The 14,283-nt window shown below is 47.9% G+C and overlaps 1 protein-coding gene across 1 annotated transcript in view; it reads right to left on the bottom strand.

Moving 5' to 3' along the window:
• The window catches only part of ASAP1 (ArfGAP with SH3 domain, ankyrin repeat and PH domain 1), a gene marked incomplete at its 5' end in the record, with an annotated part of 273,288 nt that overhangs the window by 30,171 nt on the left and 228,834 nt on the right, over positions 1 to 14,283 (bottom strand). The window contains 6 exons of the mRNA XM_082675313.1: positions 3,309 to 3,537; positions 6,424 to 6,531; positions 7,829 to 7,896; positions 8,050 to 8,165; positions 9,245 to 9,330; positions 9,575 to 9,761. Of these exons, the coding sequence (XP_082531439.1) occupies positions 3,309 to 3,537; positions 6,424 to 6,531; positions 7,829 to 7,896; positions 8,050 to 8,165; positions 9,245 to 9,330; positions 9,575 to 9,761 (794 nt within the window). The remainder of the gene's footprint in view (positions 1 to 3,308; positions 3,538 to 6,423; positions 6,532 to 7,828; positions 7,897 to 8,049; positions 8,166 to 9,244; positions 9,331 to 9,574; positions 9,762 to 14,283) is intronic.

Genomic DNA, 14,283 nt, shown 5'->3' with positions numbered 1-14,283 from the left:
AAATCTCGTGTCAAGTCCAGTCTGTGCCACGGCTGTGTAAAAGGTGTGGAATTTTACAATGGGAGAAAATTGCAGTTCTGTAGCTTAAAATGACTTAAAAAGCAAGCTACGCTGCTGTCAAGCGCCTGTTCTGGGGGCGGCATCACAGTACCATGGTGCCCATACCTTCTTCCCTACGCTGGCGACATGTGTGGAGTCAGAGCCTGAACAGTCCTGATGGGAGTCCCTCGCGGTAGTTCAGCGCTCTGCATTTTACCAAATGCTTTCTCATATACTGTCTCACTGGATTCTGATGACAAATGCACGAGGAAGACAAGACAGAGGTGGACCCTCTTCCTCAACACGGAAAAGAAGAAACTACCATAGAAGATCTGGTTGCCAAGTCCTAAGGCCCACTTTAATTTTCTATCCTATGTCAGCCACCGCGTGACGTGGAAGTTCCTCAGCCTTTTCAGGGCTCTGTTTCCTTAGCTGTACAAAGGGTGGCAAATCACGTCAATCTTTCAGCATCCCTCTAGCTCTAAAAAAAAAAATCCAGGTTCTGTGACATGATTTTTGCTTAAAGATGAAGAACAAACCCATCTTGGCGACCCTGAAGAATATCTAGTCTTAATAAAGATACAGTGAAGTGGGGGGCTGGGCGGAGCTGCTGACCACGAGGGGGAAACTTCTGCATGCTTAATTTTATGGCTTCGATTTAATCTCGCTGGACTTCACATCTGAAGAGGGCGTAGGCAGCAAAATGTTTCAAAAGCTTAAGAGTGGTGAGCTCGGGATTCTGAATTGCTGAGTCGTCCAGCTCTGACTGGAGCTCTGCTCAAGCACAGGGGGCTTTGCCCGATGGCAACTTAGGTCAAACTCCTTACATTTTCATGAGGCAGCTGCAAGTTTTTGAAAATACTCCTGAGCTGGATTCAGAATAATTCCTTCTACTTTGGTCCTCTGTATTCCTCTCGTTAGTGGAAACTTTATCAGTTGTTTCTGCCTCACCCGAAACCATCATCCTTACGACCCCGAAGTTCTCAGTGTGGAAATGACTGCTGCTGCAAGCAGACACCTCTGCTTTACCTCCACGGGAAACTAGCAACCCGAACAACAAGACATCCTTGTTCCATGCAAACGGTTCAATCAGTTCAACAGAATGAAATGAAGAAAACGTAAGGAAAACAGAGGAGAGTTATCTCTGCGCAGAGCATCGGCTGGTCTTCAACTGTGTCTTCTGAGAACTCCATTCAAACATTATCACTTTTCCAAATGTGTGGGCACGTGAGCCAAGCTGCCTGCAGGAAGTGTCTCCCGCTTCGAACCCCTTATAAAAGTCATGGGCAGGCTGTGCTTCTTGTCTCACCAGCTCAGACCAACTCTCCGAATCTGATGTCCTGCTATGAGCAACCTGGAAGAACACTCTGACTGTAGCGGAGAGGGATGTCTATGTTCAATTATGGGATTGGGGGTGGGGGGTGGTAAGCAGTCTATCCTTAGCCGACCACGGTTGCTACGGCCAAGTCTCTAGGCACTCGTTTCAGCAGCTGCATCACTAAATAAATTTGGTCTTTGTCTTTGGGTCTTTGGGAAAGAGCTAATCAGAATTTATTCAAGGCAGCAGAGATATACTTGGCACTGAGTCAGTATACTTTATGGGTTTCTGCGTCCCCTTGAGACAAAATTATGGAAAGGGGTAGAGGGAGGTGAGGGTGCCTCCTGGCCCCTAGGACTCTGGTGTCATTCTCTCCTGTAGCCCTTTTCCAAGGTTCTCAGTGACCGCGAGGCTCTCTGATAGGTCATCACCACTTTTTTTGGTAACCACGATCAGGGGATGTGAACTCTTGCAGAGTAACTCTCCACGGTCTTTCTTAGGGCGCAGAAAGGGACTCTCTGCTCTTGGCAGACGGCCACCCTGCTGGGGAGCATCATCGCCCCGCGGTGAGAGGGAACACAGGCCTCTTGCGGCACACATCTGCACCTTGTCATGCTAGTGATTTAAAAGGCACGTTCCAGCATGATGTGTGGAATGGTAAGGACACCACTGGCAGGTTAAGCCTTTGGGTTACGTGCGCCGTTGCTTTTCTGGTCACTGGTTGTCTCTGATGAGTGCTGTTTACGCCCGAGCCTCATTTTAACTTTCTCCACTATTTTATCATCTATGAGGCCACTGGGGTCTAAGAACACTGCTCCCATTTATAACACTATTTCAATGGAGAATAAGCTCTGAAAAAACACTGCTTTGAATAAAGCTCACATTCCCCAGAAAATAGCCCCAGTGTGATTCAAATAGGCAAGGCATTGTGCACCGGGGCCCGCAAACCTGCGTGAGCACGAGCGAGCGGAGGACACGGGGAGGATCCTGAACTTGAGTTTATGGCTGAGACCAGACCGGAAGCTACAGCTCCGGGTACCTCTCGAATACCCCCGGGAGGGGTGAGCCCTTAATGTTATCACTTCTGTGTCTTGACTCGTCCCCATATAGGTGGACTTTATACATGGACTTTATACATGGACTTTCTGTGCAGGGCGTTCGGTGGATTCGGGGAACAGGATGCAGTCTTCGTGGACCGTCACCACCTGGCATGAGCCCCGTGGGGGCATGTGACAACACACGGCACAATGACCCTCCTCTGGTAAGATCCTGCCCCAGGTGGTATCTCGTGGAAAACCACTCGCCAGAGAGCACAGGAGTGTGGGTTCAGGTCACACAGGACCTGGGTGAGGATTCCAAACCCCCAAGAGCCCCAGGCCACTTACTCTAGAGCTCTGAACCAGGACCCTGTCTGCCTGCTGCCAGCAGCTGTCCTACCTTACCTTGTTCTGTGAGCGTGAAAAGAGAGGTGCTGGGCTTAGGGCCTCTCGTAAAGCAAAGGGCTTCGTAACTACTGCCTATCACTGTTACTACATTTTAGTGTAGAGGAAAGAAACTTCTCAAAGAAGAACTCAAATTCCACCCCATATTACACAGGAAAGAACGCTGGTTTGGGAGCCATGTGGACCCTGGATGGAACCTCAACTCCACCACTTACCGGCCGCATGACCTTTGGGCAAGTCATTCTACCTCAATTTTCTCATCTGTACAATGGGCGCAAAAGCACACACCTCACAGGATGGTTGTAAGGTTCACACGAGACAAGGCACACGGAGTGCCCATAACACTACTTCTCGGCTGTAACATGGCAAATGGTGAGGTCCCTGTTTCAAGCTGCCCTGACATCACAGCCCACTCTGCCACTCAAAGGCACCTCGAAATTCTTACGTCAAAGCTGGGTCAACTCCCAGCTCTGAAGATGGAGTCACAAAGCCCTTCCCACAGCCTGTACCTTTCCCGGCGTTTCTAGGAGGCAGCGGGGGTGCCTCCGCAGTCGGCGCTGTGGGTGAGTCTGTGCTTGTGGAGACAAAGATCTGGTTGGTGAAGGCGCCGTAGGAGAGCCGTTGTTTGTCCCGCGGAGTGCTGAAGCCCGGCAATGACAGCTTGTCCTGCGGGGAGATGCTGGAGGAGTGGCAGAAGCTCTGAGGTCTGGGGGAGCGCTCTTTCTTGATGGGGCTCGGCTGGCAAATGAAATAACAGTGCGGTGGGTCAGCTGATAGTCAAGGATGACGCTTCAGGTGTCCGGAGGACTCTGCAGGGCAGGCTCAGGGGGGGATCTGGGCTCCTGTGGCTCTCTGCGTTTCTGGGGGGTCAGCCACACAAAAGCCTAGGAGCCACGACACAGCACAAGGGAAACATCCAGAGAGTACACTTCTCACTCTCCTGTCATTACCAGGGTCCCACCAGGGACGTGCTGGTTAGGGAGCACTGTATTCAGAAGTAGAAGGTCACACAGATTTAACCTTGAATCCCCAAACACCTCCCCTGTGCGGGGCATGTTCACCAACAACTAAACAGTAGCTACTGCATTAACTTTTCCATCCCTGCTCGGCCCTTTAACATCGAGGCTCTCCACACTCACCTCTCTCCTCATTTTACACCCTCTTAGGAAGGAACCTCAACTGCACCCACGGCCGTGACTGCCACCTAATGTTGATGACTCGGGCCTGTACGTCCAACCTCAACCTCTTGGATTCCAAACACTTTCAACCACCCATGACGGATCGCTGGCGTTTGCACTCGGCTCACAGCATCAGCACCCATGCAACTTCCCAAGTGGGAAGTCTCCCAACCTCAGTGGCATCGAGAGCCACCCAGTCCTGCAAGGAGAGCTCAGAAGTGCCGCTCGGACCCACAACTCGTGCAGGCATTCACCAGCACCCCCTGGACCACTGGTCCCCTGAACAGCCCCTGCCTCAGTTTCTTTCAGCTCCAGCCCATTCTCCACGCTGCAGGCAGAGCTGGTAGGAAACCCTGTTCTCTGACAGCAAAGCTCTGTTGGCCTGTGCCTGCTTAGATGAAAGCCAAAGGGCTGAACTTGGCCTACCACCCCCTTACGCCCTTCCTGGTCTGGGCTGCCTGACACTCCAGGGGAGCCTCTTGCCTCTCCCCACCCAGTGCATGTGAAGGCACCTCACACCTCATCCCAAGCGGTCCTCTGATGTTCAGGCCCCATGATGACCCCCGGCCTCCGCACATGCTGTTCTCCCTCCCCAGAAGGATGCACTCCTTCCTACTTCCCTGCCTGGCAAGCTCCTCACCACCCTTAGAAACCCATCTCCCACAGTGTTTCCTTGGTAAGGTCTTCACTGCTCGCCAAGGCTGAGGCAGCCGCCCTGTCCTCTGAACACTTCTAAGGAATTTCGCCAACTCTTACTATAATGGTTACCTTGACTGTGTCGTAATTGAGCTTCTCTTAAAATGGTGAATGCCATTAGGACCCCTCGGTAGGAGCACCTTTGACTACTCCTTACATCCTGCCTGGGAAAGAGGAACCAGTGGATCCACAGCTGATGAAAAATGCACGCAGGAACCTTCAGAGGTAGCAACCGACAAGGGATTAATCTCCAAAAATACACAAACCGCTCAGGCAGCTCAGTATCAAAAAATGAAACAACCCAATTAAAAAATGGGCAGGAGATCTAAATAGACATTTCTCTAAAGAAGACATACAGATTGCCAATAAACACATGAAAAGATGCTCAACATCACTAATCATTAGAGAAATGCAAATCAAAACTACAAGGTATCACCTCATACCGGTCAGAATGGCCATCATCAAAAAATCCACAAACACTAAATGCTGGAGAGGGTGGAGAAAAGGGAACCCTCCTACACTAATGTAAATTGGTACAGCCACTATGGAGAACAGTACGGAGTTTCCTTAGAAAACCTAAAACAGAACTACCATATGACCCAGCAATCCCACTACCGGGCATATACCCAGAGAAAACCGTAATTCAAAATGATACATGCACACCTCAATGTCTACTGCAGCACTATTTAGAACAGCCAGGTCATGGAAGCAACCTAAACGTTCACTGACAGAGGAATGGATAAATAAGATGTGGGACATATATACGATGGAATATTACTCAGCCATAAAAAAGAACAAAATAATGCCATTTGCAGCAACATGGATGGACCTAGAGATTATCACACTAAGTGAGTCAGACACAGAAAGACAAATATCATATGATATCACTTATATGTGGAATCTAAAAAAAGGGTACAAATGAACCTTCAGAGGTAATTCAGAGCTATCTATGATAAAGTCACACAGAACTGGGTTTAATCCCTGAGACTGTCTTTACTCGCTGTGAGACTTTAGATACACCACGTGATTTCCCTGTCACTCTTCTCCTCTGTAAAGTGGGACAATGACAACACCCCAATGGGCTTTTGATAGAGATGACCTGAGGTGACACGTGCTCGCTGCCACCTAGTTCATATTTAAACACTCAATCAGTGACAACTTGTTATTTATTAATTAGCTGTTTTGATGACTAATTTTACGTGTTGACTTGGCTAAGGCTATGGTGCACAGGTGACTGGTCAAACACCAGTCTAGATGTTGCTATGAAGGTATTTTTTATATGTGGTTCACATTTAGGTTAGATTTTGAGTAACAGGGGTGGGCCTCATGCAGGCAGGCAAAGGGCTTAAGAGGAAAGACTAAGGATCCCCAAAGGAAGAAGGCTTTCTGCCTGAAAACTCAGGACTGCACCCTCAGCTCCTGTGGAGTCCCCAGCCTACTGGCTTGCCCTGGGGATTCTGGCCGGGCCCGCCCCAGGCATGTGAGCCAACTCCTTAAAATGAATTTCTCTCCATCTCGACACCACACACACCACCCACCCACCCACCCCTACTGGTTGTTTCTCTGGAGAATCCTGACCAATACAGCTATTAAGTGGCACTCAACAAGGATCAGAGACTAAACAAAGAAAATGGCCCTGGTGAATCAGGTCGTAAGACCAAAATCAATCTCACAAAGAATGGGTCTTATCTGTATAGTGGAGAAAACCTGGGAGAAGGGCTAAGGAATCAGAGGCACTACGTACACTCACTTTGTCATCCAGATCATCATCGCTTTCATCCATCTCTTCCTGTCGAAGATTCCACTCATATTCTACGTGGACATGTGGATTGAACTTTCCAGATTTAGCCTGGGAAAGCTGAAAGTAACAGCAGGTGTAACCGCTGTAATTTCATTGCCAGGCACCCGGACATTATATAAACACTGAGCAAATCCCACCTCATTCCTGGTTTCGGATTCATCACCAGTAGCTGCACTGCAGGCAAAACTCTGATTATACAAACGGGGCTGCCACAGGACAGACTGAAGAGGAATTGCAAAGAATTACGGGTGGAGCCTTTTTAATTCTGGTAACGTGACTTCTCTCCAAAATTAAAAGCTTTCTCAATATTATTAAAATGAGCCTCAAAACTGCAAATTCCCGCTGGAAGGCAAAATCAGAGTCACTGAAGTGCGACAGGTAGGCCGGTAGGCCTTTAAACTCAGACAGTCCTGGTTCCACCCATGGCCCACTTTCTTAGTCATAAAATGGGGCAAGGGTAACTCCAACGTCCCTAAAGCATTCTTGTAAAAATAAAGACGTACAACTGCTGGGCCTGGGTGGGTACTTGGCACTTAGCAGGAACTCAAGGGAATGTAACTTATCTTTTCTATCTTATCCTTCCCTGTGGTTAAGAGAATCATGCTCTACGCACAGGCCCAGAGGTATAAGCAAGAACTAGTGGGACTGGAGGTGAGTGTGTACACAGGATGCGGGGGAGGGGAGGGAGGGCACTGGACATTCTGAAAACTATTACACTCTGAACTTTGCTTGCCCAGTTTTTGGAACCGGCTTCCCAAGTAATTCTTTCCAAAAAAAATTATTTTTGTTTTTTGGCTGCACCACACGGCTTGCAGGATCTTAGTTCCCTGACCTTAGTTCCAGGGATTGAACCCAGGAACTGCAGAGTTCTACCCACTGGACTGCCAGGGAATTCCCCAAATAATTCTTTACTGTTAAGCTACAGAGAAAGACTAATGTCTGGCAAACAAAAAAAGCAGCACCTTGGGACTTCCCTGGTGGTCGAGTGGCTAAGACGCTGTGCTTCCAGTGCCGGGGGCTCAGGTTCGATCCCTGGTCAGGGAAGTAAGATCCTGCCCCCGCCTGCCGTGTGGCACGGCCAAAAAAAAAAAAAAAAAAGCAGTTTGTCTGGTAATAAGACCTCTCAAATGCCTTTTAGCTGCTACACCATAACTGTACTCAAAAGACATGGATGACAAATCTATCATTTTACCATTTTTTCAAATGTAGCCTGAGTGCTTATCTAGATTTCTTTAGCCAATGTTCAAAAAAAAAAAAAAGAGAGAGAGAAAGAATCTGCTTCTCTCACTCCAGTCGTGTTTCAGAGAACACCCTTTCAGGGCAGTTGGGCTCACCCCTGTCCCACTCCGCTTACCAGATCTTCACACTGGGTGGCCTTCAGTCTCTTTGCTATGTCCAGGGCAGTCTCTCCAGCCTGGTTAGCTAAAACAGGTGGAATACAGTTGCATGATTATCTAAGATACATCTTGAAAAGGCAAAGAACAATACTCAGATGACAATGGAACAGGCATGTCTAGGTTTCAGCCAACTGAACGCTCTCACCGCAGTTATTAAGAGACGCTTGGCCACACTTACCGACATCCACGGTGGGCTTGCTCCTGAGAAGCAGCTTCAAACACTCAGGTTTACCATACATGCTACAGTAGTGCAGAGCCGTGTTCCCCAGGGCCGTCTGCTTATCCAGGTTCCCACTGAAAAATGAAAGCATCAGAAAAAAATGACTTGCTCTATAACTTAAAACTACAGATGAACCACTTTTTCCCATGCTAACAACTGAGTCAAATTTGCGACCTACTTCTTATAAGCAGGGAAGATGATGATGTTTCTAACATGACACTTCCATTTATAAGCAACATAATGACAATAACAGCCAGCATTTATTGAGTGCCTACTGTGTACGGGACAGACACACGTCTCCTACGTGTATTAGCTCATTTAGTCTTCACAACCACCTGATGGGGTAGGTATACTATAACCCTTATTTTTTAGATGAAAACAGAGAGGATGAAGTGCTTGTTTGCCAGATTATCGAGACACAGATGATGGAGCAGGGATTTGAACACAGGCAGTGTGTCTCTGGAGCCAATGGTCTTAACCACTACGCAGAACCACCTCTATGGAAGAGGCTGGGCGTTTGTACAATCTGGCTTGTGTCCAGGCACCGTATCGTATGTGAGTTCAAATCCCCTCACTATTTTAATCGCTCTCCTTTGGATGAGTTCTAGTTCCTCCTCCTAATCTGTAGCTTACAGAACTACCCAACAAAGAATCCAGCAAGTCTAAACCTGCTGTGTTCAGTATTACTCTCCTATTAGTATATCCTAAACTTGAATTAGCAATTGGGTCAGCCACACATACTGATCTCTTACCATGAACTTATAAACAATGAAAACTCACAGACCTGTTACCTTGTGCTGTTAAGTGTCCTCTCTTTCAACCTCCCTTAATGCAGCAGGTTTTGGACCCAGAGATAGGATTTTACATTTATCTAGGCCAAGGGTTGGCAAACTACAGCCCACAGGCCATATCTGGCCCCCTGCTTGTTTTTGTAAATACAGCTTTACTGGAACATGGCCATGCTCACTTGTTTACATACTGATTGTGGCAGTTTTCACACTATGATGACAATGCTGAATGGCTGTGACAGACACCTCATGGCCTGCAAAGCCTGTAACAGGGTCTGGCTCTTTGCTGAGTCCTGAGGTAGGCCGCCAATAGGGCTGGTTCGCGTTAACTCACAAGGCATATCCAGAGAAAACAAAAACCGTACCAGTTTTGTACAAGGAAGTCAACCAAGTGGAGAGATGTCTGGTCTGCAGTTCGGACTGCAAGATGAAGGGCTGTCTCCCCGAGCTCCTGAAAGGAAAGGAGAAGTATAAATAGGGTGGTCAGAGGCCCTAGTTTGCCTAGACAGGCTTCGTTTAAGTCAGCTGCCCCAAAGTAATTATTAATAGCAGCCCCTTTCACTCTCAAATTGTCCGGATTCAGACACGATCACTTAATGTATAACAGTCTCATTCTGTGGTGTTACAATAAAACGTGTCATCTTTTAAACTGATTTCCCACGTCCCTCTTCATCCTGATTTCAGTGAAGCTGTACCTGTCCGGGTTCCAGCAGCGGTTCCATTAGCTCTACCCCCTCTGCATAGACTTGAATTAGTGCAAGTAAATCCCTGGATTTGATGGCCTCAAGCAATTCGTTCAGTTTAGCTGACGAAGATGAACAGGTCTTCCGTGAAAATCTATGATCTACATACTTTGCAGTGATATATTCCTTCCGTACAGTCCTAAAATAGAGCAAAGCAAAATGAACTAAGACTTTTTATTTCCCAAGAGCTAAGAAAGATTTACATTTTCTGACAAACAGTTTTCTCCAAGAAGAGTCATTTTATGTTATTTATTTATTTATTTTTGGCTGCGTTGGGTCTTTGTTGCTGTGTGCGGGCTTTCTCTAGTTGTGGCGAGCAGGGGCTACTCTTCGTTGCAGTGCACGGGCTTCTCATTGCAGTGGCTTCTCTTGCTGCGGAGCATGGGCTCTAGGCGCGCGGGCTTCACTAGTTGTGGCACGCGGACTCAGCAGTTGTGGCTTGTGGGCGCTAGAGCACAGGCTCAGTAGTTGTGGTGCACGGGCTTAAGTTGCTCCGCGGCATGTGGGATCTTCCCGGACCAGGACTCGAACCCGTGTCCCCTGAACTGGCAGGCAGATTATTAACCACTGCGCCACCAGGGAAGTTCTGAGAAGAGTTATTTTAATTAAGATACACTTCCCTTCAACGTTCCAGCAAACAGGTTTAGACCAAGTTTATTCTAGCAAAGACAGAATGAAGACACTGACAGGAAACTGAGGCTCAGCACAGCTGTCGTTGAAGCTCCAGAAGGAAACAGACGGTGGTCTTTCCTGCCGTGGATGACATGCCCAAAGCCCAAGTGGGCCTGGTGCATTACTCCTTCTCTTCAGGACCTACCCCCTCTCCACTTCAGTTCAAGTGGTTCTGACCCCACCTCCCAGCTGCAGGGGTGAGCCTATGACCTCAGTGGCCTGATGGTCAACTTTGGGGAAAGGCTGAAATGGACGCTGGCTCAGAGGAAAGGAGAGACAAGAGTCAGGAGAGTGAGCTAAGGTCCAGATGATACTGTCTGACATCCTGGGTCCAGCTGTACCTGAACTCACCCGTTACATGAGCCAATTAATAAAAAGACAATGAATGGATTTTGGGTTCAAATCCTAGTCCTACAGCAAACCAGCTGTGCAACGTTAGGTAAACTACTTAATCTTTATGACCTTCAGTATTTTTGTTTTTCATTTGAAATTGGGGACCATAACTCATTGGTATATTTTGAATTAAAGAACATACAGCCGCTAATAGGGGCTTTCCTCTTTCCAGGAGGGCTCTAATTCATGGGACACAAAATTTCTTGCTCAGAAATAGTCACTCCATGTGTGGTAGCTGTTACTGTTTCCCACATCCCACAGCCTGGAAACACTAAAATAGCGCTGATGCTTTTTTCTTTCATTCTGGGTTGGCAGCAGAGAGTTGGGCTGGTTGACGGTGGCACAGAGCCTTTGGTGAGTTGCAGATTCTGCTCCGGGAACCAAGATGGTACACTCAAGAGTGTCCTTTATGCTTAGGTCAGAGTCCTCCTAGAATGGCCGTAACCTGATGAATTGGAAGACTTCCAGATACCTGAAAGGACGGCCTAAGCCTGGCTTCTGAGACTTGCTGTGTGTGACTTACATCAAGTTTGAAAGGCAGCTACTGTGTGGTGGATGGAACACCAGACTTAAGAACTAGATGGCTTAATGCAAGTCTGATACCACTTGCTACCTCCGTGACCCTGGGTAAATCAAGTTCTCGCTCTGCCTCAGTTTCCTCACCTGTGAAGTTATTAGCAATCATACCTGCCTTACTTACTACCTTCCAGGTATGGAACAAAGAATGATGCACGGCTGTGGGTTCACTTCTAAGCTTCCTTTCTACTCTTATCCAAGGCAGGTAGGGCTAGGATCCATGGCAGGGAGGGAGACCTAAACTGCAGCGAGCTCTGCAGGCGGGCTCCTGTGGCTGGAAGCGTCACGCAGATGCCACCTGATAATCCAGCAGGGAAGATGCAGAGGGCACTGAGGTATTGGCCCCAGGTCACCTAGAAGACCACCTCCAGCCCTGGCTCTGCACTTCTGTGGCTACGGCAAGTGTCTGAGCTCTCACTCGGCAGGATGTGTTTAACCCTTTCTGGGTACTCAGAGTTATCTCTGTCTAGTCACATTTAGTCCCCCGGCAATGGAAGGCTTTCTGGCATGGGGCACTAGGGAGGGTGGGAAACAGACTTGTCTGAAAGTCTGGATGTCAAGAGTTCTAGATGAAAGACAACTTTCTCCTTCTGTCCCCCACCAAACCCGGTCCTTCCTACCTACCCTGGCTCAGATAACGGTACTGGCCATTCACCTAGATGCTCAGGCCAAAAACCGTGGGCGTCATCTGGACAATTCCCTTAAATACCCCGTATTTAAACTGATGAGCAAATCCCGGTGGTTCTCCCTTCAAAATACATTGAGAACTGAATCGAACTACTTTCCAGCACCTCCGCCGCTACCACCTTAGTCCAATTTATCTTTATTTCTCAGTGGATCTGGTATAAATTTCTCTTCAGTCTGTCCCCACCACCCCCTATAGTCTGTCCTTCACTCATCAGCCACAGCTGGGTTTCTCAACCTCCATGCTACTGACGTTTTGCCTGGATAATCCTTTGTTATGGACGGCAACCCCATGCTTTGTAGGCTGTTCGGCAGCATCCCGGGCTTCTATCCTCTGGATGCCAGCAGTACCTGCCCAAGTCACGATGTAATGTGTCCAGACACTGCCAAGTGTCCTCTGGGGGCAAAGCTGCCCCAGTTGAGCATCACTGAACCACAAGGATCCATTTAAAACATAACTTATCATGTCACTCCCTTTGTTTGACAACTTCTGATCACACTTAGAATAATAATATCCGAAACCATTCCACGACCTGCAGAACCCTCCGTGTCTGGCCCCATCTCTGTGGCATCTCCCAGCACTCTCCTGGCTCAGTGCCCTGCAGCCTCACCTGCCTTCTTGTTGTCACGTGAACACGCCAAGCCTGTTCCCCTTCAGGGCAGCAACACTTACTGTCCACCTGCCTGGCCTGCTCGCTCACACCTGTCCGTCATACCCTCTAGTTCTCAACTCAAATGTCGGGTCCTCAGATGCTCCCTGACCCCCTACACGTCAACCCCTCACCCTGTTATGTTTTCCTGCTGACACCAACTACCATGTGAACTTAGGTTATTTACTTTCTCATTCCCTGTGTTTTCCTCACCCCAGTGAGAATGTAAGCAGGGCAGGAGCTGCCTTGTTCACTACTGACTGTATCTTCAGCACTTAAAAGTGTGCCTGGAACACAGAAGTTGCTTAATTAAATATGTGAGTGATTTAATCATGTTACAGGAGAGTCACTCCATTCCTCTCGGTTGTGCCCAAATGAGAGAATAACAACAATAATGATGACAGCAGCAGTAAATACTCACTATATGCCCACAGCTGCTCTAAGCTCTTCTCATTAGTCCTCCCCACGCCCTAGGGGGTTGACACACTTTGCAGGTGAGGAAAACTGAGGCTCAGACAGTCAAAGCTACTTGCCCAGGATCACAGGTTAGGAAGTGGATCCGAACTCCCGGAGTCTGGCAACAGCGGCTACGTTAGAGATTTGGAGAATCATGAGCTCTTTGAAGGGGCGGGCCTGACGGAGGCCACAGAGCTGACGGGGCGCAGCGCTGACGCTGTCTCCCACGTGAAAAGCAGGAAACAAAAACCCATGTTGTTATGAGATTTATCCTAAAGAAATGCCCTCGAGGTCTGGGTCATGTAAACACTTCAAAAACACTGGTGTGGGCAAGACTGGGCCGTGTGTGCTTGAGCACTCACTGTTACCACATCTGTGAAGTAACCCACGGATCACATTTGTCTGCAGTTGTTTTATGATCAAACTAGCTTCGGAAAGCCCTAGTTCTCAGTGTAATTTGAGCTCATTAGCGTGAAAAAGACATCCAAGCAGTGTTTGTTCTAGGACGATGCTTGAAGGTTGCTGTTAAGCCAGACGCTCCCCCAGATGAGCTTAGGATATTATATTCAATATAGGCCCCCAACATCCCTAACTTTTCTTCTGTGACACTTACCACGACTACGACTAAATGATTCACTGTTTAGTTTCTTGGTTAACACCTAGCTTCCTCGCTAGGCTCTAGGTGTCACGAACACAGGGTTTATATCTAGTTTGTGTTTTGACGTTTCCCCAGCATCTGACATAACGTGAGGCACAGACTAGACGTACAATATGCATTTGTCTAATTCAAGAAAAGACAAATGCCAAGAGGCCTCTGGGAGATCTAATTTTGAGATTTCAGGAGGAAGAAAACACGTTCCTCGAATGTGCCCCATAAGGTGCTTTGCCTTGAATAACCAACCACCCAGGAGAGGCTGCAAAACATTCACGCTGGCGTCCACTTCACACAGGCTTCCCTGATCGCTCGAGTCGGAATTAGGTCTCTTTTCTCCTAGTTATCCACAGGATTTAAAAGTTTAAATTCAATGTAAACCTTTTTGAATATGCTTAAAGATTCACATGACTCAACAATAAAAATGATATCAGAAAGTGTTTACTGAGGGGGTCCTACACCCACCCCGGAGGAAGCGCTTTTATTAGTTTCCTGGGTATCTGTCAGTGTTTCTTCAAGCAAACCCAAGTTTAAATAAATACATATGTTTATGTGTGTCCTTCACTGTCTAAATCTAT

Source organism: Grampus griseus, assembly GCF_964374135.1.
Source record: "Grampus griseus genome assembly, chromosome: 17".
NCBI classification, from domain to species: Eukaryota; Metazoa; Chordata; class Mammalia; order Artiodactyla; family Delphinidae; genus Grampus; species Grampus griseus.
This window is presented reverse-complemented; position numbering and strand designations above follow the sequence as displayed.